The sequence below is a fragment of the Anomaloglossus baeobatrachus genome, chromosome 9, assembly GCF_048569485.1.
Source record: "Anomaloglossus baeobatrachus isolate aAnoBae1 chromosome 9, aAnoBae1.hap1, whole genome shotgun sequence".
NCBI lineage: Eukaryota > Metazoa > Chordata > Amphibia > Anura > Aromobatidae > Anomaloglossus > Anomaloglossus baeobatrachus.
In genome coordinates, this window is record NC_134361.1 from 118,788,979 (window position 1) to 118,815,728 (window position 26,750).

General features: G+C 52.0%; 1 protein-coding gene across 7 annotated transcripts in view; it reads left to right on the forward strand.

Moving 5' to 3' along the window:
• Positions 1-4,800: 4,800 nt before the first annotated feature.
• ZMYM3 (zinc finger MYM-type containing 3) overlaps positions 4,801-26,750 on the forward strand; it is a 202,837-nt gene continuing 180,887 nt past the window's right edge. For 3 of the 7 annotated variants that reach the window (XM_075323960.1, XM_075323965.1, XM_075323966.1), the window contains exons 1-2: positions 4,825-4,974; positions 22,106-22,802. In XM_075323960.1, coding sequence (XP_075180075.1) covers positions 22,226-22,802 — 577 coding nt within the window. In that variant the 5' untranslated portion in view covers positions 4,825-4,974; positions 22,106-22,225. Of the gene's footprint in view, positions 5,041-5,217; positions 5,294-22,105; positions 22,803-26,750 lie in introns of those variants that run through there. The other 4 variants (XM_075323963.1, XM_075323961.1, XM_075323964.1 and 1 more) reach the window with 4 other exon arrangements.

Consider the following 26,750-nt stretch of genomic DNA (forward strand, 5'->3'; position numbering starts at 1 on the left):
CAAAGACTTTGGCCTCCTTTTCCCAAGGACTTTCACAATAAATCTTTGTTTATCCCTGGTGCTTCGGGACAGTGTATTCGATGCTGGCATCTGCAGAGAAATGAGTAGGCAAAGGAGACTTGTGGACCCAGAAGAGCAGATCCGAAACTGTTGTGCCTCCCTGCCAGAAAACACAGAAGTGCGGAAGCAAGCCGATATTGCTGAATCAGAAACTGTTGCTGTCGGGCAGTTTATGCTTGTATTTGTTTGTCCCTGTCCGGCAGCCGAATGGTATGGACTCTAGCGTATATCTGAATGTCCCCGTTCTGCACTTGAAAGGTTAAGGCTACTTTCACACTTGCGTTGGACGGCTTCCGTTGCTATCCGCAGCCTTGAGGAATTACGGTAACCGTTGCAGGAATCCGTTATATTCCTCATAGACTTCTATTAGCTACGGATAGCAACGGATGGTCTTGTATTGCATCCGTCCCGCGGCACATCAGTTGTTTTGACGCTGACCGCGAGTGACCGTCGGGAGGATGGAACGCTGCATGTAGCGTTTTTCTGTGCTTGGCGGAGTGTCAAAAAAACTGCATCCGTTGGTGTCCGTTGTTTTTATAATGGATGCCTATGGTGGCGGATTCCGTTAGAATCCGTCATTTGACGGATTCCGTTAACGCAACCGTCTTTACACAACTGCGCATGCTCAGATGTGTAAAGTCAAGGAAAAAAAACCTATAGCGGATTGCGTTATTTTGTACGATCTATAGCATCCGTTGTGCCACTATATGCAACGCATCCGTTGCATCCGTCACACAACGCAATGCTACAGATCCCGTCCAACGCAAGTGTGAAAGTAGCCTTGGGGCGGCTTTGCACACTACGACATCGCAGGTGCGATGTCGGTGGGGTCAAATCGAAAGTGACGCACATCCGGCGTCACTTGCGATGTCGTAGTGTGTAAATCCTAGATGATACGATGAACGAGCGCAAAAGCGTCGTTATCGTATCATCGGTGCAGGCTCCAACATTTCCATAAGGCCGGTGTCGCAACAGGTATGATGTAGTTCCTCGTTCCTGCGGCAACACACATCACTGTGTGTGAAGCTGCAGGAACGAGGAACATCTCCTTACCTGCCGCCAGCGGCTATACGGAAGGAAGGAGGTGGGCGGGATGTTTACATCCTGCTCATCTCCGCCCCTCCGCCGCCATTGGCCACCTGCCGTGTGACGTCGCTGTGACGCCGCACGACCCGCCCCCTTAGGAAGGAGGCGGGTCGCCAGCCAGAGCGACGGTTGCAGGGCAGGTGAGTGCATGTGAAGCTGGCGTAGCGATAATTATCGCTACGCCAGCTATCACAAGATATCGTACCTGCAACAGGGGCGGGGACTATCGCGTGCGACATCGCAGCATCGGCATGCGATGTCGCAACGTGCAAAGCCCGCCTTAGACTCTGGCTTAAGGCTCACAGAGACCAGAAAGGCATGCTTAAAATATATACATGAGAAAATTTCTTAGTAAAAACCTAGCCAAGGATTCAAGAAAGGAGGCATTTAGGAGGTGGCCGGCTTACCCCACTCCTAAGATGTACATAGAATGTATATTAAAGCTGATGTTTCATTGCTGCTGCTAATGTGTTCGGCTGGATATGTAGCAAAGCCGGAGCAGTGCAGCGATCTGCGCCCTCTAACGATTGACAGTTTTAAAGGGAACCTGTCAACAGGTTTTTCCTTTATGAGCTGTGTAGCGCCCCTGAAATCATCAGGGTGCTACAAGGTTCTGCATCCCCACAAGGATGCAGGGCCTACCCCCTTAGGGACCCAGAACCCCAGTGCCGGTACCTACACAAACCCAGGTAATCCCAGTTTTACCCAACAATCCCCCATACAATGGTACCCAGCTAGGTTGGGACCAATGGATGGCCGCCTAGAGGTGGAGCCAATCCAGTCCACTAGTTGACCAGGTGGGAGGGGCAGACTGTGGAGAGTAGTCAGTGAGTTGACAGCAGTAGGATAGTGAAGGTGGAAGCGAAGCGATGTCCTGACTCGGGTTGACGGTGACCTACTACCCAGGAGACGTGGATGCTGGTGGAGTACTCCCGGAACTACACACAGACGGGGTACAGGACCCTAGGACAGGAAAGAGCTCCAGGCCGACCTGTTAACACCTGCACAGCAAGGGGACCATCAAGGACCTTGCTGACCCTAAAGAATTTGAAGACTCAGTAGCAAAGGAAGAACCGGGGACAGGACAAGAGACTCCAACCCAACAGGGTTCACGCTACCGTCAGGCGGACAGAAGTGGACAAACGATAGAATGGGGACCCCCAGTTGTTCTATACCACGATGGACCCACTTACCAGAGACAGGTGCAGGGGAAGAAAGTACCAGAGAACCAAACTGGCACTGGGACGAAGGGGACCTGGAGGCGAAACCAGCCGGCCTCGGGCAACCAGTCAATATCTACCAGCAGTGAGAAAAACCAGTTGCACTGAACCCCTGTGTGGACTACGTTCTTCTGACGCCCACTGCACCATACACCCGCTGGGGCAATACCCTACTTCCGGAGGGTCTACCATTCTAGCTGCCAATACCACCAGCACCAGTAGAGACATTCTGCAGCGGCGGCTCCCTACACTTAGCCGCAACACCGCAAGTGGCGTCACATGTGAATATTATCTTATTCTCTCCTGTTGAAGGGAGAAGGAGATTATGTTTGCAACGTTTAAGAAATGTGCCTCCCTATAAGCGAAGAAATGTTCAGGTTTTCTTATGCATTTTACATGTTCTAGATGCAGTTTAAATAAACGTCAGTGGCCGGACAGCCCGAGGACGGGCTGTATTCTACCAAGGGGGAGTGTGACGCCCTGGCAAAACCAGATTGTCACAGAGACTGCACAAATCTTCCAGGTGCAGGATTCCATCCTCCTTGGCATGTCAACACAAACCCACACCCATTTACATAACTCTAGCCAGCAAAGCCTAGTCACCCCCCCATGACAATAGGGACACACCAGTGGGCAGGACCAGGCGGATGGGAGCACCCACCTAGGGGTCCTGAGGTGTCAAGGGAGGGAACACAAGAGTGGAGTACTGACAGTCGAGAAGAGAGGAGTGTGGAGTGACAGCGGAGTCAGGGGTTGGGGCCCCTGGACTACCGGACTACTGACTAGGTGGCAGACGGCAGACAGGACCACAGGCGACGGAGATCCGGTCGCGGGAGACCTTAAGTGGACCGGGGCAGGGTTGTAGCCCGCCGGTGCTGACAGTGGGAATCCGGTCTGGAGGTCGTGCACAGTCGGAGTGCCTGTACTCTAGAACGAGGAAGGTTTCAAGCCCCTTGTCAATTACCAAGCCAGGGATAAGATTCCACATATTGTCCCACCAGCAAGCCCAGAGAGCGAAACGGAAGCCCAACGCTGGGGATAGGGTGTTCCACAGAGATCCCACAGGTCAGATTTCGCGGGCCACAGCTCCCAACATACAAAGTTACTGGGAGTGGACTCCCCCGTTCCAAGCGGAGTTGTCCTATTGAAGACACAAACACTGAGTGCAGGAGGAAGGGACCCCTGTTTGCTGTACCAGGGTGTGGGACCCGAATACACCCGCCAGAGGTTACCGGTCATTGGCAATTTGGTTTACCACTGGACTCGGTGTGAACTTCTTTGGAACTGTGAGTACACCATTCTGGCTCGGTCCAGCCCTGCATGACACTCTCCACAGCATCCTCTCCCGTACACCTAGGCCCCGGGACAACAGCTCCCCTACCCGTGGAGGGAATACCATCCTGATGCCCTACTCCATCAGTCCCAGGCGTCCCATATCCAGGCAGCAGCGGTGCTACCAACCCTCACCGCAAACCACGGGTGGCATCACTGACAAACTTTTCCCCTGTAAATACACCCTTCCTACGGTTGTGAGGACGGACGGCCGCGCGAGCCCGGGTCCGGCTAACACTCGAGCCACAGTAACGAACCTGTATCCGAGCAGCCCTATGCAGTGGACCAGCCCCCGTCCGCAACACGCACACGTTTTGTTAGGCCCATATATGTATGTGTCCATGTGTGTGTGCTCAATGTGCTGTCCCTGTGCTGCCCGTGTGACATCGGCATAGCACACAGACAGCATGAGCTGGTATACTTACCTGTCCCCAGCGCTGCTGTTACTTCCAGGAATGCGCTGAGTGCAGTGAATATGCAATGAGCATAATGTGCGGGCCCGGAAGTAACAGCAGAGGATATAATGAACGGGCCCGGAGATAACAGGAGAGGCAGAGACAGCAGCGCTGGAGACAGGGAAGTAGAAAAATTCTTTATTTTTTGGTCACCTGTGTTTCCTCCTGTACGTGTCACACTGATGTCACACGGATCACATCAGCGTGCAGTTCGTGTGACACCCGTGCTGCCGGCAGAAAACGGACATGTCGCTGTGTGTGTGGAGCACATGGACATGTGTGTGCTCCACTCGGATACATGTCCATGAGAAAACACGAACATGTGCGCAGACCCATTGATTTTAATGGTCTCCGTGTCTTTGGTATGTGTGAACATGGACGTCAGACTCTGGGATTCTCATTTCTCTATCTGTGAGGACCCAGAGCAGCCTTCACCCTCGGGCACTTGCAGCTCTGGGTCACATCCCCGCTCTCTGAGTAGTTCCGTCAGAAAAGGCCCCAACACTCCGCATAGAAAGACAGAGCCACCTCACTGCGCCTGCGCACAACTACCCGTCCGTCCTTCGCACTCGCTGCCGAGATATCAGTTAGGGCCGATGCCCCGCCTCTGATGCATAGTCACGCCCTCATTCGCGGAAGCGCGCTTGTCCTGCTACAGGTTTGAGAACGCGCTTAAAGGGACCGCAGCGGGGGCGCGCCTGAGAGAGAGCGACAGAGTGCGTGAGACAGCGAGAAACGGCGAGAGAGACATCCCGAGAGTGCGGCTGCGCCGGAGACTGCCGCTGGAAACGAGAGTGCGGCTGCAGCTGGCTCTTAGTACTGTACGTTGTCCGAGGAGGGGGGTTGGGAAAACACCCGCGAAGGGGAGGGGACCGGAGCCCTGGAAGGTATGGTGGGAGACGGCGGCAAATAGAGCGGTGGGCGAGGGAGGAGGCTGCGGACCCGGGCCTGGCTCCGGAGAATACTGCGGACTGGGGCCTGGCCCTGGAGAATAGGGCACCAGTCAGAGGGGGTCGGGCAACGTGCACAACACCCGGCGGGAGGCGGAGTCTGCCGATACCCAGGGCCGGGGTGTGCGCTCCGAACATGTGAGGCGGGAGAGCGGCCGAGGGGGTCGTGTGTGTGCGCGGGCGGCACCAGGTGACATGAGCGGGGGGCACAGACCCTGTCTGCATATGAGCGGGCTCCTCACCCCGGAGGGCAGGGGCTCGGGCCGCAGGGCACTGGGGCTGGGGAGCAAAACAGTGGGAGAGATGGCGGGGGGCAGAAGGGGCCGTGCAGGATGCAGCATGGGGGCTGGGCTGCGGGGTCAGAATGAGGGTCTGTGATCAGGATGGGGCCTGCAGGGTCACTATGGGGGGTCTGTGATCAGGGGGGGCTGCAGGGTCAGTATGGGGGGGCAGCAGGGTCAGTATGGGATGGGGGGGCTGCAGGGTCAGTATGGGGGGGTATGTGATCGGGGGGGGGGGCTGCAGGGTCAGTATGAGGGTCCGTGATCAGGTTGGGGCCTGCAGGGTCACTGGGGGGGGGGGGTCTGTGATCAGGGGGGGGCTGCAGGGTCAGTATGGGGGGGGTCTGTGATCAGGGGGGGGCTGCAGGGTCAGTATGAGGGGGGGCTGCAGGGTCAGTATGAGGGTCCGTGATCAGGTTGGGGCCTGCAGGGTCACTGGGGGGGTCTGTGATCAGGGGGGGGGCTGCAGGGTCAGTATGGGGGGGGGTCTGTGATCAGGATGGGGGGGGGGCTGCAGGGTCAGTATGAGGGGGGGTCTGTGATCAGGTTGGGGCCTGCAGGGTCACTATGGGGGGTCTGTGGTCAGTATGAGGGTCTGTGATCAGGATGGGGCCTGCAGGGTCACAATCAGGGGGTCTGTGATCAGGATGGGAGGGGGGCTGCAGGGTCAGTATGGGGGGGGGTCTGTGATCAGGATGGGAGGGGGGCTGCAGGGTCAGTATGGGGGGGGTCTGTGATCAGGATGGGGGGGCTGCAGGGTCAGGATAGGGGGGGCTGCAGGGTCACTATGGGGGGGCTGCAGGGTCAGTATGGGATGGGGGGGCTGCAGGGTCAGTATGGGGGGGTCTGTGATCGGGGGGGGGGGGCTGCAGGGTCAGTATGAGGGTCCGTGATCAGGTTGGGGCCTGCAGGGTCACTGGGGGGGGGGGGGTCTGTGATCAGGGGGGGGCTGCAGGGTCAGTATGGGGGGGTGTCTGTGATCAGGGGGGGCTGCAGGGTCAGTATGAGGGGGGGCTGCAGGGTCAGTATGAGGGTCCGTGATCAGGTTGGGGCCTGCAGGGTCACTGGGGGGGTCTGTGATCAGGGGGGGGCTGCAGGGTCAGTATGGGGGGGGGGGCTGCAGGGTCAGTATGAGGGGGGGTCTGTGATCAGGTTGGGGCCTGCAGGGTCACTATGGGGGGTCTGTGGTCAGTATGAGGGTCTGTGATCAGGATGGGGCCTGCAGGGTCACTGGGGGGGGGGGGGGGGTCTGTGATCAGGGGGGGGCTGCAGGGTCAGTATGGGGGGGGGTCTGTGATCAGGATGGGGGGGGCTGCAGGGTCAGTATGAGGGTCTGTGATCAGGTTGGGGCCTGCAGGGTCACTATGGGGGGGTCTGTGGTCAGTATGAGGGTCCGTGATCAGGTTGGGGCCTGCAGGGTCACTGGGGGGGAGTCTGTGATCAGGGGGGGCTGCAGGGTCAGTATGGGGGGGGTCTGTGATCAGGATGGGGGGGGGGCTGCAGGGTCAGTATGAGGGTCTGTGATCAGGATGGGGCATGCAGGGTCACAATCAGGGGGTCTGTGATCAGGATGGGAGGGGGGCTGCAGGGTCAGTATGGGGGGGGGTCTGTGATCAGGATGGGAGGGGGGCTGCAGGGTCAGTATGGGGGGGGTCTGTGATCAGGATGGGGGGGGCTGCAGGGTCAGGATAGGGGGGGCTGCAGGGTCACTATGGGGGGGTCTATAATCATCATGGGGGCTGCAGGATCAGTATGAGGTGTCTGATCAGGATGGGGGGGGCTGCAGGTTATAGTATGAGGGGTCTGTGATCAGGATGGGGCTGCAGGGTTAGAATGAGGATCTGTGATCAGGATGGGGGCTGCAGGGCCAGTATTAAGGGTCTGTGATCAGTATGAGGGGTCTGTGATCAGGATGGGGGCTGCAGGGTCAGTAGGAGGGGTCTGTGATCAGGATTGGGGCTCTAGGGTCACTGATGTGGGCGCTGTGCCCTGTGAGGGGTCTGTGATCAGGATGGGGGCTCCAGGGTCAGTATAATGGGGCTTTATGAGAGATCAGTGATCAGCATGGGGGACTGCAGGGTTACATGAGTCAATATGGGGCACTATGAGGGGTCAGTAATCAGGATGGCTACAAGGTCAGCCTCCCGTCAGTGATCAGGAAATGGGAAGGGGAATTGTGCTGCAGCGTCAGTAGGGGGGGCTCGCTGAGGGATCAGGATGGGAGAGGCCTGTAGGGTCAGTATGGGCCTCTTTAAAGGTCTGTGATCAAGATGGGGGCTGCAGGTTCACTGAGGGGGGTCAGTGATCAGGATGGGGAGCTTCAGAGCCAGTATCATGGGGCTCTATGACGAGTCAGTCATCCAGATGGGGGCTCCAGGTTCAATATGGGGGAGTCTCTGAAGGGTCATTAATCAGGATGGGGTCTCCTGGGTCAGTGTGAGGGGTATGCGATCAGGATGGGGTCTCCAGGGTCAGTGTGAGGGGTATGCGATCAGGATGGGGCTCCAGGGTCAATATTGGGCTCTGAGGGTCTGTGGTCAGGATGAGGGGTGGCTGCAGGTTCAGTATGGAGCTCTGAGGGTCTGTGACTAGAGTGGGGGGACTGCAGGATCACTATGAGGTGGGCTTTATGAGGGGTCATTGATCCGGACAGGTGGGCTCCACGAGGGGTCAGTCATTATGAGGTGGCTTTGAGGGTCAGTGATCAGGACGGGGGGCTCCAGGGTCACTGGGGAGTCAATGATTAGGATGGGAACATCCAGGTTGACTGTGAGTGAGCTCTATGAAGGGTCTGTGACTGGGAAGAGGTAAATTATAAGGGGTCAATAATCAGGAGGGTGTTCAGGGGTCATTATTGGGTGTGGGGGGGCTCTGAAGTATCTATGATCAGGACATTGTGGAGGGGAGGGGCTCTATATGAAGGGTCTATGATCAGGATGGGGCGGTTTTAAGAAGGGTCTATGATTGAGGGCGTTGTTCCAGTCTCAGTATGTGGGGGGCTCGGAAGGGATCTATGATCAGGCTGGGGTATGGCCTCCAGTGTTAGTATGGGGCTATATGAAGGGTCTATGATCAGGATGTAGGGGTCTCCACTCCAAGGTCGGTATGGGAGGAAAACTGATTGGATTGGGGGATGGGTGCTCTATAAGGCTAGGTTCGCACACTGCGTCTTTTTGACGCTGCGTTTTTGGCCTCTAAAAACGCACAAAAACGTACCTGCGTCGAAAAAACGCATCAAAAAACGCATGCGTTTTTCCCGCGATTTGGTGCGTTTTTGGCTGCGTTTTGCTGCGTTTTTGATCTCTGCGTTTTGCTGCGTTTTTCCAATGCATTGCATGGGGGGGGAACGCAGAAAAACGCAGGAAAGAACTGACATGTCCATTTTTTTTTTTAACTCAAAAACGCAGGTAAAAAAAACAGATGTGTGCGGACAGCAAAAATGAAAACTCATAGACTGCTGGGGAAGCAAAATCCTGCAGTTTTGAGGCCAAAAACGCACCCGAAAAACGCGCAAAAACGCCGCGAAAAACGCACTGTGAGCACATAGCCTTAAGTGTATATGATCAGAATAAAGACTGGGTCTACGATTAGCATGGTATTAAGAGCATTGCACAGGATGGTGAACTCCCAAGATCAGTATGGTGGGCAGCTCTGAGAGGTCCAAGATCATACTATACAGGCTTTAAAATCACACTCTCTGAGATGGTTTGGGATGTTATGTTCAGTATTATGGCGGGGGATGGCAGTGCATTTAGCATTCTGGCATGTGGGGGGTAGCAATGCATTTAGCATACTGGCGTGTGGGGGTGGTGGCAGTGCATTTAGCATGCTGGCGTGTGGGGGTGGTGGCAGTGCATTTACCATGCTGGCGTGTGGGGGTGGTGGCAGTGCATTTACCATGCTGGCGTGGGGGGGGTAGCAATACATTTAGCATGCTGGCATGTGGGGGGTAGCAATGCATTTAGCATGCTGGCGTGTGGGGGTGGTGGCAGTGCATTTAGCATGCTGGCGTGTGGGGGTGGTGGCAGTGCATTTACCATGCTGGCGTGGGGGGGGGCTAGCAATACATTTAGCATGCTGGCATGTGGGGGGTAGCAATGCATTTAGCATACTGGCGTCTGGGGATGGTGGCAGTGCATTTAGCATGCTGGCGTGTGGGGGTGGTGGCAGTGCATTTAGCATGCTGGCGTGTGGGGGTGGTGGCAGTGCATTTAGCATGCTGGCGTGTGGGGGTGGTGGCAGTGCATTTAGCATGCTGGCGTGTGGGGGTGGTGGCAGTGCATTTAGCATGCTGGCGTGTGGGGGTGGTGGCAGTGCATTTAGCATGCTGGCGTGTGGGGGTGGTGGCAGTGCATTTAGCATGCTGGCGTGTGGGGGTGGTGGCAGTGCATTTAGCATGCTGGCGTGTGGGGGTGGTGGCAGTGCATTTAGCATGCTGGCGTGTAGGGGTGGTGGCAGTGCATTTAGCATGCTGGTGTGTGGGGGTGGTGGCAGTGCATTTAGCATGCTGGCGTGTGGGGGTGGTGGCAGTGCATTTAGCATGCTGGCGTGTGGGGGTGGTGGCAGTGCATTTAGCATGCTGGCGTGTGGGGGTGGTGGCAGTGCATTTACCATGCTGGAGTGTGGGGGTGGTGGCAGTGCATTTACCATGCTGGCGTGTGGGGGTGATGGCAGTGCATTTAGCATGCTGGCATGTGGGGGTGGTGGCAGTGCATTTAGCATGCTGGCGTGTAGGGGTGGTGGCAGTGCATTTAGCATGCTGGCGTGTAGGGGTGGTGGCAGTGCATTTAGCATGCTGGTGTGTGGGGGTGGTGGCAGTGCATTTAGCATGCTGGCGTGTGGCCGTGCATTTAGCATGCTGGCGTGTGGGGGTGGTGGCAGTGCATTTAGCATGCTGGCGTGTGGGGGTGGTGGCAGTGCATTTACCATGCTGGCGTGTGGGGGTGGTGGCAGTGCATTTACCATGCTGGAGTGTGGGGGTGGTGGCAGTGCATTTACCATGCTGGAGTGTGGGGGTGGTGGCAGTGCATTTACCATGCTGGCGTGTGGGGGTGGTGGCAGTGCATTTAGCATGCTGGCGTGTGGGGGTGGTGGCAGTGCATTTAGCATGCTGGCGTGTGGGGGTGGTGGCAGTGCATTTAGCATGCTGGCGTGTGGGGGTGGTGGCAGTGCATTTAGCATGCTGGCGTGTGGGGGTGGTGGCAGTGCATTTAGCATGCTGGCGTGTGGGGGTGGTGGCAGTGCATTTAGCATGCTGGCGTGTGGGGGTGGTGGCAGTGCATTTACCATGCTGGCGTGTGGGGGTGGTGGCAGTGCATTTACCATGCTGGCGTGTGGGGGTGGTGGCAGTGCATTTACCATGCTGGCGTGTGGGGGTGGTGGCAGTGCATTTACCATGCTGGCGTGTGGGGGTGGTGGCAGTGCATTTACCATGCTGGCGTGTGGGGGGTGGTGGGCAGTGCATTTAGCATGCTGGTGTGTGGGGCTGTATGATCAGCATGTTGGTTGGGGGGGGCTCTACGTTCACCATGCTGGTTGGCGGGGAGGGGGTTTACAATCCATATGACAGTAATATGCGAGGCTCCTTGAAGGGTCTGATCAGGGTGGGAGCTACTCTGTAGGCAGTGGGGGGGGGCATAGCCTCTGAAGGTTCTCTGGTCAGGGTGGGTTTCTATGAAAGGGCACAGATTAGGATATGGCTCTGTTTAGGGTTTGATCAGAGAGGTGGTAGCTGTTTAGGACAGGAGGGATGGCGGTCTACCATTGTATCTGTATGTCAGCTGAGTGTATATGCAATGGGCTAATACAATGTCTGAATATTGTATAATTTGGGGGAGCAGATCGCAGAGTGATGGAGCTTGTCATTGCTGAGATCCTGTGGTTTCATGAGCTTCATGACTGCTTGTCATGGGACAGTTGTATGATTGTATCATCTATGTGTAGTGTATATAATTAATCATATATAGCCACTTTTTTTAAGTTGTTAAAGGCAATGTATTATCACCCCTGCCATCCCTCTCAGTAGACTACATAAGCTTATAAGTCTTAAAATTGCAAGGTACCCGATACCCCAGCTCCAGCACTGACCTGCATGGAGGAGTGTCAGTGGATGGCAAAGGCATCACAAATTGTATAGCCATACAATTTGTGATGCCTTTGCCATCCACTGACACCAAAGTAAAATTGTTTTATAGCCAATGTAAAAAATCACAGTGTAACTTGGCCGGCACGTGATCTCCACGACTGGTCTATCCTCTGCCGCCTTCGTTATTCCCTGTCTGCCGTCATCCTCTTGTCAAACAAAACCAAAGGAAAATATAGCCAAAAGGACACAAATATTCAAATACAATTTATTAAATAGAATTTTTTTTAAAAAAACCTGTAAAAAGTAATGAAGAAAAGTGCCAATGAAGCACCACAAAGCTCTGCAAGGTACGTGTAAGCAGATACGATGATGATAACTGTGGGTGAGCAAATACAATATAAACTACAATAGACTACAGAGAGTATTTGTCCCCAGCCGGGTATAATCAATACATTCTTATAGGTGAAATGTATATACGTATATATCTCAAATGGGTTACATAAGGAATAAGCCCCACAATTAACTCAAATGAGCCAAAAAAATCTGCTATTATATGAACTAAGAAAGAAAACAAGGAGGACAAGGAGTTTTAAAGGTACAAAGTTAAAACATGATTTTTATTAGGACAAATGTATTAAAAAATAGAATTGTGCATTTTTCCATAAGACACAGTTATAGTACAACATTGACAATAAATACGATCGGTACAAAAGAATGGTACAATGGGTACACAAATGAGAGTGAACCTGATGGACGCCCTAAACAGGAAGACCCAAAGAGTAAAGGCCGAAATAACGGCTAAAGGTAAAGGTCAAAAAAGTGAAACCTGGGCGCCTGGTCCACAAACACCTGCGGATGGTGGGCGATGGAAAAAGCAGGCAAGGATGACCGGATGTAAGTCCGAAAACCAGGGGCTGATCGCTGAGTGTGAAGCTGGCAAAAAGGTCAGCATTAATGCCTAGGGCGCCGGTACAAAATACATAATGACCGGAAATACGTCCAAATGCTTAGACCTAAGAGAATTGCCAGATAAACGGCTAGCAGAAAACTAGCAATACTGCCTAGGGCGCCGGAGCAAAAAATGCCGGATGTACGCCCAAAGCCTATGCTTGTGCTGATCACCGAGTGCCAGTTAAAAATATTGAATAACCGGTAACCAAAGCCTGCAGGAAGGAATGCTCCACGTGGAGGACCCGACGTACGTTTCGCCATGGATTATGGTCGCTTATTCATGGGTAAGTTTGTATGTGCTTCGCAGGACCTTTTTGTATCCACAGTAACGGTCACATGACCGCAATCATAACCAATGAAAATGGACTGGTACGGCGCATGTGCGGGCGCGTCACCACATCATACACACCCCGGACGGCGTCAGAGACCACGTGCGCGCCCAAGAACCCACAGGTAACCATGGGAACGGACGCACACTGGAAACATACAGACGCCGCAGGGGGGCAGGAGGGGGTGACGCGACCAGGACATGCGCACTTCCAAAATCACCAGATATATCGGACAACCAGAAAAAGTGACAATCATATACATGACAAAAAGATTTCACAAATATACATTTTAAATGTAATACATGATGTCCAAACTGGGTAAAGGAGATCCAAGAATATGATTTCCGTAGATGTTCAAAGGTGATCCGAATACAATTATGTAGTATGAATGTTGACTTTTGGTTAAATGGATATCCGAAACCAAGTCCATAAGAGATGGAGGAATAGACCAAATAAAAAATGTCCATCAACAATTTTTTGGATACTGCAAAGCACAAGCAAACAAAATGCATATATCAATAAAGTGAAAAATTAAAAAAACATATAAAATATTAAAAAGTGTATGAAACACAAGGGAGCACCCAGAATCACATGATGATAATGCAGCAATTTATAGAAAGGAGGAGAAACTCAAATTTTCATTAAGTCCCCTAGGACTCAGAGTATCAAGTGCCACTATCCATTTCGCCTCTCTCATTTGTGTACCCATTGTACCATTCTTTTGTACCGATCGTATTTATTGTCAATGTTGTACTATAACTGTGTCTTATGGAAAAATGCACAATTCTATTTTTTAATACATTTGTCCTAATAAAAATCATGTTTTATCTTTGTACCTTTAAAACTCCTTGTCCTCCTTGTTTTCATACCTATTGGAGTGGTATGGGTTCAGCACCTCTCATTGTATTGTTGTTGACCCTATTTTGCTAAACTATGTGCCGTAAGCTTTTTTGTTTAATATTATATGAACTAACATGGCACCAGATACAGGCATCACAAAACATAAACCCAGAAATCTCACAATGGGGGTAAATACCTGTCGCCATATGACGCGTGTTTCGTCCGTAGCCTTCATCAGGGTGGTGTGGTCACATTATACCTGGCTGGGGACAAATACTCTCTGTACTCTATTGTGGGTTATATTGTATTTGAGCACCCACAGTTATCATATTGTTTATCTGCTTACAAGTACCTGGCTGAGCTTTGTGGTGCTTCATTGGCACTTTTTTTCATGACTTTTTTCCTTTCTACGTTTAAAAAAAAAAAAAAATCAATATATAAATTTGTATTTGAATATTTGTGTCCCTTTGGCTACTTTTGGGGTTGTTTGACTCATTGGCCTGATTCTATTAATGATTTGGAGATGTATTATTGTGATAGAGATATATAAATATATATCCCTCTTTTTGGCAGCACGTTTTGGCAATTATCGTCATCCTCTTGTCTCTGATAACTCTGCCCGCGTCTGTGTTGGCCTTCTTGGCTGGCAGATGGTGGCGTTGTCAGTCATAGACCGGAGGGTGGAGACAGACTGGGAGGAATAAAGCTGATGCACCTGCCCAGTGTTGACTTTCCCCAAATGCACTTCTAGTATTCTTTAGATATAATTTCAGATTGTGCCGCGCATATCTAGGATTATACAAGATGTCTTTTAGTATTGTTCCTCTCGATATGCTAATTGGCATAGAGTAGTCCGATGGGCATTTCCAGACTGTGCTTGGCGCCTCCTATGCCCTCGCAATCACTGCCTTCTTGTAGTCATCCACAGTTCTGCTATCTTGTCTGCACAGTAGGGAATGTATTTAAAGCAAGAGAACAAGAGTCAAAAAAGTGGGTGTAATTTTATTATTGTAGTTAAAAATGTGCAACCAGCTAAAAAGGGGAGATAAAAACACAGAGGGATGTGAGACACATAAACAGGACAGGTAAACAGATGGTAGTTTAGGGATGACCAATTTCAAAAGCATAGCATATAGGGTGGTGTCGGGACAAGATATCAGGGGCAATATATATAAAGTGCAAGTGCATACAATAAGTACATATAAATAAGCCCGCCCAGACACCCCCAATAAATAAACAAAATCAGGTCAAATCACTAAATGAAAAGGTTATTGGACCAGGATAAAGTGGCCAGTGCATAGTCCTGAATGTGCAGAGAAGAGCGCTCCCCATACCCCTTTTTTGCTGGTTGCATTTATAACTACAATAATAAAATTACACCCATTTTGGCACTTTTTTGACTCTTGTTCTCTTGCTTTAAATATGTACCTATGAGTCTGTGCAATGGTCTTAAGGCCCCGTCACACTAAGCAACATCGCTGCTAACGAACAACTTTTGTTACGTTGCTAGCGATGTTGCTGTGTGTGACATCCAGCAACAACCTGGCCCCTGCTGTGAGGTCGTTGGTTGTTGCTGAATGTCCTGGGCCATTTTTTAGTTGTTGCTGTCCCGCTGTGAAGCACAGATCGCTGTGTGTGACAGCGAGACAGCAACAACTAAATGTGCAGGCAGCAGGAGCCGGCTTCTGCGGAGGCTGGTAACCACAGTAAACATCGGGTAACCAAGAAGCCCTGTCCTTGGTTACCCGATATTTACCTTTGTTACCAGCCTCCACCGCTCTCACTGTCAGTGCCGGCTCCTGCTCTGTGCACATGTAGCTGCAGGACACATCGGGTAATTAACCCCATGTGTGCTGTGGCTAGGAGAGCAGGGAGCCAGCGCTAAGCGGTGTGCGCTGCTCCCTGCTCTGTGCACATTTAGCTGCAGCACACATCGGGTAATTAACCCGATGTGTGCTGTACTAGGAGAGCAGGGAGCCAGCGCTCAGTGTGCGCTGCTCCCTGCTCTCTGCACGTGTAGCTGCGTGAGCTGGTAACCAAGGTAAATATCGGGTTGGTTACCCGATATTTACCTTAGTTACCAAGCGCAGCATCTTCCACGCGGCGCTGGGGGCTGGTCACTGGTTGCTGGTGAGCTCACCAGCAACTCGTGTAGCGAGGCTCCAGCGATCCCTGCCAGGTCAGGTTGCTGGTGGGATCGCTGGAGCGTCGCAGTGTGACATCTCACCAGCAACCTCCTAGCAACTTACCAGCGATCCCTATCGTTGTTGGGATCGCTGGTAAGTTGCTTAATGTGACTGGACCTTTACTGACCAATTTGGGCTAAACAATGCCCAGCATGATTATTTATACTGCTGCATGGGGATCCCTATACTTAACAGTAGGGAATGTGCTGTTACTCTGACTGAAAATTGCCGTTTTAATTTATATGCAAACGAGGCTTAAAGGAACCTGTCACCAAATTTGGGGCCTATAAGCTGCGGCCACCTCCAATGGCTTCTTATATACTGCATTCTAAAGCCCCCGTCGCATTTAGCGACTTACCAGCGATCCCGAAATCGATGCAACCTGATAAGGATTGCTGCTAAATCGCTGGGAGGTTGCTGGTGAGATGTCACACAGATCTTACCAACGACTCAGTAGCGACCTGTATGACGATCTCTGCCGTCATTGGGACCCTGTCACACAGTGTCAAACATAGCGATGTGTCCTGCTAGGCAGGACATCGCCTTTGAAGAAAATGATCCAGGACATTCAGCAACGACCGGCGACCTCACAGCAGGGGCCATGTCATTGCTGGATGTCACACATAACGAGATCGCTAGCAAGATCGCTGTTGCGTCACAAAAACCGTGATTCAGCAGCGATGTCGCTTAGTGAGACGTGGTCTTAACATGCTGTATATAAGAGCCCAGGCCGCTGTGTAGAACGTAAAAAGGACTTTATAATACTTACCTGAACAGTCAGTGCAAAGCAGACTGGTCAAATGGGTGTCTCCGTTCTCCGGGTCCGGCGCCTCCTCTTTCGGCCATCATTGTCCTCCTCCTTCTAGTGTGGATGACGCGCTCGACGTCATCCATACTAGCCGGTATTGAGGTCCCACGCAAGCGCACTACAATACTTTGATCTGCCCTGCTCAGGGGACAGTGGTGACGGACTCAGCCAGAATTTACCACTGCCTTTGCAAGTCTCTGGCTGTGTCCTACATTGCCGCTGCATCCCGGGGTTTACACAGTCTGCTGAGTAAAGCTGGGTTTACACACTGAGACTTTCTAGCGATCCAACCTGCGATCTCAACCTAGCCGGGATCGCTACAAAGTCTCTGGTGAGCTGTCAAACAGGCAGACCTGGCCAACGACCTAACAGCGATCCGGACCTGCAGAGCGACTAGCTGGTCGTTGGGGACGTGTCACAAAAGCAGGTGAACTTCACCCGACTTCATTTAATGCCGCGCGGCTCTGTGTGCCGTGTAAATAAATAAATAATTAAAAAATCCGGCGTGCGGTCCCCCCCTATTTTAATACCAGCCAGATAAAGCCATACGGCTGCAGGCTGGTATTCTCAGGATGGGGAGCCCCACGTTATGGGGAGCCCCCCAGCCTAACAATATCAGCCAGCAGCCGCCCAGAATTGCCGCATACATTAGATGCGACAGTTCTGCGACTGTACCCGGCTCTTCCCGATTTGCCCTGGTGCGTTGGCAAATCGGGGTAATAAGGAGTTATTGGCAGCCCATAGCTGACACTAAATCCTATATTAATCATGTCAGGCGTCTCCCCGAGATACCTTCCATGATTAATCTGTAAGTGACAGTAAATAAACACACACACCCGAAAAATCCTTTATTAGAAATTAAAAACACAAACACATTCCCTCATTACCAATTTATTACCCACAACAAAGCCCTCCATGTCCGGCGTAATCCACGGTCCTCCAGCGTCGCTTCCAGCTCTGCTGCATGCAGGTGACCGGAGCAGCAGAAGACACCGCCGCTCCTGTCACCTCCACGCAGCTAATGAAGAGAGCCGTGTGATCGGCTGAGCTGTCACTGAGGTTACCTGGATCCAGCGGTGGCCGCGGGTAACCTCAGTGACAGCAGCTGATCGCGCTACTCACCTCATTTGCTGCGTGGAGCTGACCGGAGCGGCGGTGAGTAGCGCGATCAGCTGGACTGTCACTGAGGTTACCCGCGGCCACCGCTGGATCCAGGTATCCTCAGTGACAGCTCAGCCGATCACACGGCTCTCTTCATTAGCGGCGTGGAGGTGACAGGAGCGGCGGTGTCTTCTGCTGCTCCGGTCACCTCCATGCAGCTGAGCTGGAAGCGATGCTGGAGGACTGTGGATTACGCCGGACATGGAGGGCTTTGTTGTGGGTAATAAATTGGTGATGAGGGACTTTGTTAGTGTTTTTTATTACTAATAAAGGATTTTTCGTGTGTGTGTGTGTTTATTTACTGTAATTTACAGATTAATCATGGAAGGTATCTCGGGGAGACGCCTGACATGATTAATCTAGGACTTATTGGCAGCTATGGGCTGCCATTAACTCCTTATTACCCCGATTTGCCAACGCACCAGGGCATATCGGGAAGAGCCGGGTACAGTCCCAGAACTGTCGCATCTAATGTATGCGGCAATTCTGGGCGGCTGCTGACTGATATTGTTAGGCTGGGGGGCTCCCCATAACGTGGAGCTCCCCATCCTGAGAATACCAGCCTTCAGCCGTATGGCTTTATCTGGCTGGTATTAAAATGGGAGGGACCGCACGCCGTTTTTTTTAATTTATTTATTTTACTGCACAGTATAGACACGCCCACCGGCTGCTGTGATTGGGTGCAGTGACACAGCTGTCACTCAGCGTGGGGGCGTGTCTCACTGCAACCAATCACAGGCGCCGGTGGGCGGGGAAAAGCAGGGAATACGAGATTGTTTAATGAGCGGCCGGCTTTTTCAAAAAAGGAAAAGCCGATGGAGCAGTGTGAACGCCGTGCAGCGCCGGTGATCGGGGATCGGTGAGTATGAGAGAGGGGGGACACTTCAGTCACTCGGGGGATTAGCGGTCACCGGTGAATCCTTCACAGGTGACCGCTAATCAGGACGCTACACAGACAGAGCCGCGGAGTCGCTGTAAAGTCCCCTTTACACACTGAGACTTTCTAGCGATCATGCTGCACAGCGGGAAACAAAGGACCAAAGAATGGTCCTGAACGATTTGTAGCGATCACAACTTCACAGCAGGGGCCAGGTCACTGATGTGTTTCACACACTGCAATGTCGCTGGGGAGGTCGCTGTAACGTCACAAAACCGGTGACGTTACAGCGATGTCGTTTGCGATGTTGCAGTGTGTAAAGCCACCTTAAGCCACGGTGTGTACACCCAGACTACTGCATATTGTTGGTGAAGATTGGCTAAGAGCCGCCGGCAACAGCACTCTTGGAAACCATATTACTCACTGGGGCATTACCACATGGTTAGTGGGATTATTACTCTGAGGAATTCACCCTCTAAAGACTAGTCACCCACTGATTAGCGTATCACCACCACACTTATAAAGGTACCGTCACACTAAGCGACGCTCCAGCGATCCCACCAGCAACCTGACCTGGCAGGGATCGCTGGAGCGTCGCTACACGGTTTGCTGGTGAGCTGTCACACAGGCAGATCTCACCAGTGACCAGCCAGCAGCGACGCCTGGAAGCGATGCTGCGCTTGGTAACTAAGGTAAATATCGGGTAACCAACCTGATATTTACCTTGGTTACCAGCGCACACCGCTTAGCGCTGGCTCCCTGCACTCCTAGCCAGAGTACACATCGGGTTAATTACCTGATGTGTAGTCTGGCTATGTGTGCAGGGAGCAGGGAGCCGGCACTGAGAGCGGCAGATGCTGGTAACGAAGGTAAATATTGGGTAACCAAGGAAAGGGCTTCTTGGTTACCCGCTGTTTACCGTGGTTACCAGCGTCCGCAGATGCCGGCTCCTGCTGCCTGCACATTTAGTTGTTGCTGTCTCGCTGTCACACACAGCGATCTGTGCTTCACAGCAGGAGAGCAACAACTAAAAAATGGTCCAGGACATTCAGCAACAACCAACGACCTCACAGCAGGGGCCAGGTTGTTGCTGGATGTCACACACAGCAACATCGCTAGCAACGTCACAAAAGTTGTTCGTTAGCAGCGATGTTGCTAGCGATGTTGCTTAGTGAGACATGGCCTTAAGATAGTTTTTTGGCATTTGATAAAATCAACGAGCCAATAAAAAGGGCTAGTTAGAGTATAAAACAGTGGTGCAACTAGAATGATGGGCTTTGAGCCTGGGCACTACCCCACTCCTGGGTTGGTCAGGCATATGGGCCATTGTAGCATTATAAATCCTAAAAAGTGATATGACTTCCCCCTCCCCCCCTTCATTGTGTAGCAATGACCGCTATCTTGTACTAATACAACCAATGAATGGCCAAACTAATATAGTGGCTAACTCCAGACAGAGAACAAAATCCTACAGGAAAAACAGCAAATATCCGGGAATAAATACAAATAACATCTTTTATTGGAACAAAATATTAAAAAACAGACACAGGGGATTAGACGAGAAGATTTCATCCATAAGCATCCTATAAAAACACATACGGTATATACCGCAAATGAATATTTTCAAGAGCAGTATATTCAGTGATTGACCACTAGAGGTCCTCAGTGCAGAAGAAACATTCGAATAAATGTAAATACTGCACATTCTCAGAAAATTGATATTGTAGATTGCACTCGCCAAATATAAATTGATATAAATATTGCATAATCTCAGAATTTTTTTTTTTTAACACTCGCAACATGCTGCGGCTAAAGAATATCAAAGAGTGGACCAAGAAGAAAAAGATATAAGCGATCTCAAAGATAGAAAATACATACAGTACATGGATCAAAAAATATTGCACTTGCCCATCTGTGCAAAATAGAGTATAAGGGAGAGACAATGTCTGAGCTTTAAGAAAAGATTTAAGACCAAAGTTGGTATAGATAAATATGGCCCAAAATGTATGGCACACACCAAATACAGGAAAACAGCAGCTAGAGGACCCTCCCAAAGAAGCCCCCCGACGAAACGCGCGACAGGGTATTTGTTCTCTTCCTTTGCTCCTGGGATGTTGTTTTCACAGCCTGATACTAGTCTTTGTGGCTGCTCATGTATCTTCTTGTACCTCTTTGTTTCCTTTGTTACCGTTATAGTGCTTTGGACCATTGCATTAAGCATTACCTCCTTAGCCGCTATTTCGGTATTTTGGGTCAGTGCAATAACTTTGCCCCTCTAGCTGCTGTTTTCTTGTATTTGGGTCTGTGCAATACGTTTTGGGCCATATTTATCTATACCCACTTTGGTGTTAAATTGTGTCCCCCCCCCCCCCCACCACTGTGGCCCCGTTCTGGGTGTATTGTCCCCCCCCCCCACGTGGCCAAGTCCCCGGTGTATTGCCCCTCCCCCCCCACTCTGGCCCCATCCTGGGTGTATTGGCCCCCCACTGCAGCCCCATCCTGAGTGTATTGCACCCCCCCCACTGTGGCCCCGTTCTGGGTTTATTGGCCCCTCCAGTGTGGCCACGTCCTAATTGTATTGGCCCCATCATGGCTATATTCTGGTAGATATGTCCCCATGCTGGTATATATTGCCCCATCCTGGCTCTATCCTGATATTTATTTCCCCTTCGTAACCCTGTCCTGGTATATGTCCCCATTCTGGCATATGTCACATCCTGGCTGCATGCTTGTACTTATGATCCCCCATCATGCCGCAAGAAAAAAAAATCAATTATACTAAAATTCCCTCCACTCCCCCACTGTCCTCAGATGCTGTCATGGTGACAACTGACCTCGGCTTGTAAGCATCACAGCACATGATGTTACTGTCATGCGTGCAGACAGACGTGCAGCTGATCGTTCGGTCGCCGACAATGTGTGCGGGGGGCAGAGTGCGGTGGGTGGAGCCGAGCAGGTCCATGGCTGAGGACGTCAGTGCCGCGGGGACTGCATCGCTGGGGGACGTGTGTGAGTGTGTATACATACGGAGTGCGGGGAGGGGGCGGAGCCGAGCAGGGACGTGTCGGGCTCCCGGCACACGTAACTAGGGTTCCTTGGTTACCCGCTGTGTACCCTGGTTACGGGTGGAGGGAGCGAGAGAGAGCATGCGCAGTAAAATCCAAAGGATTCCGCTGCTCAAAAAAAGTTACATGCTGCGTTCCTTCTGCCCGACGCAGCGTCAAAATAACGACGCTGCGTCGTCCGGTGGACGCAACGCTGACACTTGCGTTACAGTGCGTCATCCATACAAGTCTATGGAGAATAGCGCAGTGCGTTAACGGACTGCGCTATTCTCCATAGTGACGGACTCCGCTGAACACAAGTGTGAAACTAGCCTTACAGCATTGGTTAATAGGTTGTCGAAGGATCTTACACGTCTTCATGTAACTGCTCCCTCTGTTTGGTCTTTCTCTAACCATGCACATGTTTTTTCCCTCACCAGATCGGGGCCTCTAGCAGGTTCCCTAACACTTAACAAGTGTGAGTGGAGACCTTCAGGCTGAGGCTGCACTTGGACTCGCTGATAATAGATCTCATTGCCAGGAAACTTTAGTCTACAAATATGGAGAGTGATGACAATAAAGAACCAGACAGCCAAAAAGAGGAATGTGCTGCAGAGACTGCCAGTGAAGAACAAGGCATCAACGCAAGCGAGAAGGACAACGAGGGCACTAAAGGGATTATAAAAGTAGAAAACGCTGAAGTAGACCCTCAAACTGCAAACTCACCTTCAGATCCAGCAGATAATGAAAGTAAGGATGATGTAGTCTTTGTTGCAGCAAGGATGACCAAAAAACCTGAATTGGACCGTTCAAAAATTTTCAAGACAAAGCGAATTGAAGAAAATGGCGATCCAGGCCAAACGATCACCAAAACTGGGGGGAACACGAATTGTGCACCTGACGAGAAAGCAGCAGGAGAAGCTCCTGAATCTCAGGCAGACCCACCGCAGCCCAGCCAAACCATTTCAAGAAGGATGAGGCTGCGACCTACATTAAAGCCTCGCTCTTCTGTGCCCCAGAATATAGACCATAATGTAAGCACTGATAAGGAACCAAGTCCAACGGAGAAGGAGGCTCCTCAACCCGACCATTCGTCTAAGAGCGCTGATGTAGAAGCCAATTCCAGACCCTCATCTGGTATGTAGACCATTCTTGTCATATGTGATGGTTACATTTGTCTTTACATTCATGTGCTTGTAGATCAAGCTAGGGGGGTACTGGGTACATCTGTAGTATCATATCTCCAAAGACCACTTTCCACAACACTAATGATGACATTTATATTATCACTTACTAGAAATCATCTTCCCTAGAAGGATCAATGTTTTTTGTTTTTTTGTACTCACTTGTGTAGCACCATTATTCCAGTCATCATCACTGTCCCTATTGGGGATCACAATCTAAATTCCCTATCAGTGTGTCTTTGTGTGGGAGAAAACCAGGGAACCTGGCTGAAACCCGCACAAATATGGGGAGAACAATCAAACTCCTTGCAGTTGTTGTCCTTGGTGGGATTTGACCCCAGATCCCCAGGTGGTGTTCAGTCCAGATGATTATTAGTCTTTAGCTCAGTTATTAGTCTTAGGCCGGGGCCACACAGGGATTAATGCGATCCTCGCATGACACTCGGCTCACGCTGGCAGCACAGTGAGAGCTGAGTGTCCCTGCGACTGAGGTCCGATCATGCGATCAGACCTCAACTGCGGGCGACGGGCCGGCGCTGAGGATGGGCGTGCCAGCGCTGAGGAGGGGAGGGATTTATCTCCCTCTTTCCTCCGTTGCTGGCTATCGCTATTCTTGCTCTGTACTCGCGGTACTCATGAGTGCAGTGCGTTTTTTTTTTTTCTTCGGCGCTCCATTGGGAGACCCAGACGATTGGGTGTATAGCTACTGCCTCCGGAGGCCACACAAAGCATTACACTAAAAAGTGTAAGGCCCCTCCCCTTCTGGCTATACACCCCCAGTGGGATCACTGGCTCACCAGTTTTCTGCTTTGTGCGAAGGAGGTCAGACATCCACGCATAGCTCCACTGTTTAGTCAGCAGTAGCTGCTGACTATATCGGATGGAAGAAAAGAGGGCCCATATAGGGCCCCCAGCATGCTCCCTTCTCACCCCGCTTGTGGTTTGTAAGGTTGAGGTACCTATTGCTGGTACGGCGGCTGGAGCCCACATGCTGTTTTCCTTCCACATCCCCCTGAGGGGCTCTGAGGAAGTGGGATCTTACCGGCCCCAAAGCCCTGAGGCCGGGCTCCATCCACAGACCCATTGAACCTGCTGGATACGGAGCTGGGTACCGTTCAGGGACATGGCCCTGCACCATTCAGGTACTCTGTGTCCCCGTACACAGGCACAGCACACTCCAGACTTGCTGGGTGTGCTAGTGCGCCGGGGACAGTAAAGGGTTACAGTCACTGCAGCCTAGCTGAGTGACTTTATGTATGGGGAACTACCGCGCCGGACGCTCCGGGAGCGGCGGCGCGGCTGGGACTTGTAGTGCGCCGGGGACTTAGCGCCGACCGCGCTTTTACGGCGGCGGCGCTTATAAATCCAGTCCCCGGCTTTTGCGGCCTAGCTCCGCTTCGTTCCCGCCCCCACCCTGTCAATCAGGGTAGGGGAGAGACGCTGTACAATCAGCAGCGCCGAGGGCTGGAGCCTTATTTACATGCTCCAGCCCTCTCACTGGACACTGTGGGACGCCGGTTTCCCGCTCTGACTTGGGGGCATGCCCACGGCCCGCCCCTACTCACACGAGCTGGAGAAGGACGCCGGCAGCCATTCCTACAGTCCGAGCTGAGAGATCGGACTCTGGGCGATGCCCTCTTAGATGGCGACACATCAGCAGCAGGAAAGCAGGTGTGCTAAGGCACAGGCTTTCTATGCTGCTTGTATTGCATGTACTGAAGTGTTCATGTGTATTTATGCTTGTATGCTATACACTGCACTGTACGGTCGCTAGTCTGGGCTATTTTCACCTAGAATGACTAGACTACAGCAGCAGAAAAGCAGGGGTGCTGAGGCACAGGTTTTTTCTATGCTGCTTGTATTGCAGGGGTTGCAGTGTTCATTTGTACTTATGCTTGTATGCTATACATTGCACTGTATGGTCGATATTCTGGGCTATATTCCCCTAGATGGCTAGTCTACAGCAGCAGAAAAGCAGGGGTGCCAAGGCACAGGCTTTCTATGCTGCTTGTATTGCATGTGCTGCAGTGTTCATTTGTACTTTATGCTTGTATGCTATACATTGCATTGTACGGTCGCCATTCTTGGCTCTATGTCCTAGATGGCTAGTCGGCAGCAGCATATAAGCAACTCAGGCTTTCGATGCTGTTTTTACTGCATGTGATACTGTTCCACGGCACTGAACCCCATTGTGTGCAATGCTCCCCTGGAGCACTTGGTCAGCCGGGGTCTCTACTAGACGTGGCCAAAGGAACCACCTGTCAACCCTGTCCAAGGACAGGGATGGAGTTGCAATGGGATAGAGACTTGCAGTCCGGACAGGCCATGGGCAATCTGGTTCATTGCTCCCTGGCCACCCTCATTGGGAATAAAATCGGTGCTCCGGGGGGGGTCCCAGGAGGCTCTCTGTATGATGAGGCAGACGTAGCTCATCAGGACTTTGATCCTGACAACGCTCTCAATCCGGATACACCGGATGGTGACGCCATAAGGAATGATCCTATAGCGTCCATCAATGGAATGTTGGATATTTCTCCCTCAGCTCCCCCAGCGGAGGAGTCAGCTTCACAGCAGGAGAAGTCCCATTTCAGTAGCTCAAAAGTATATTGAGTATTTCTTCAGCGCTCTATTGGGAGACCCAGACAATTGGGTGTATAGCTACTGCCTCCGGAGGCCACACAAAGTATTACACTAAAAAGTGTAAGGCCCCTCCCCTTCTGGCTATACACCCCCCGTGGAATCACGGGTTCTCCAGTTTTAGCTTTGTGTGTGAAGGAGGTCATACATCCACGCATAGCTCCACGGTGTGTAGTCAGCAGTAGCTGCTAACTACTCGGATGGAAGAAAAGTGGGCACATATAGCGCCCCCAGCATGCTCCCTTCTCACCAGATGGTGCTTGAAAGGTTGAGGTACCTATTGCTGGTACAGAGGCTGGAGCCCCACATGCTGTTTTTCCTTCCACATCCCCCTGGAGGGCTCTGTGGAAGTGGGATCCTTCCGGCCACAAAGCCCTGAGGCCGGGCTCCATCCACAGACCCAGAACGAACCTGATGGATGTCGAGCATTGGTACAGTCAGGGACATGGCCCTGCATCTGTCAGGTACTCGGTGTCCCCGGCAGGCACAGAACGCTCCAGACTTGCTGGGCGTTATAGTGCGCCGGGGACATAAGCAATGGGGTTGTGTCACCTTAGTTATGGCTGGGTGACGGGTTATGTGTTTGGGAACTAGCGCCGACCGCTCCTGCGGCGGGGCGCAACTGCGACATGCAGGGCGCCGGGGACAGAGCGCCGACCGCGCTTTTACGGCGGCGGCGCTCCTAACTTTACTTCCCGGCTTTTGCGGCCTAGCGCCGCTTCGTTCCCGCCTCCGCCCTGTCAATCAGGGCGGAGGAGAGACGCTGTGCAATGGCCAGCGCCGGGGGCTGGAGCTTGATTTACATGCTCCAGCCCCCTCACGAGGCACAGTGAGAGCACGCTTTCCCGCTCTTCGTTTAGGAACGCCCAGAGCCGCCCCTCTTCCTCACAGGACGCCGGCAGCCATTATTCATGCGGTCCGGCTGGGGACAGGCAGGCAGGCTCTGGGAGACTCAGACAGGGCGTCTGGCGGCCACACACCCGCTCTGAGGCGGGCGGTAAGCAGGCTGAAAGCCCCTCTTGTGCCACAGTGATTCTATTTGTGTACTTTCTTCTGGTGCCATATAGATATTGTATATATATTTGCACTGTAGGGCGCTTCTTGGCTATAGACCCCATATTGCGCTGAGGAGACAGCAACATGTCCTCCACAAAACGCAAGGGTCCCAAGGCGCGGGCTGTGTACACTGTCTGTACTGTTTGTGGGACTGATCTACCGGCAGGCTCCACTGACCACCATTGTGTGCAATGTTCCGTGCCTGTAA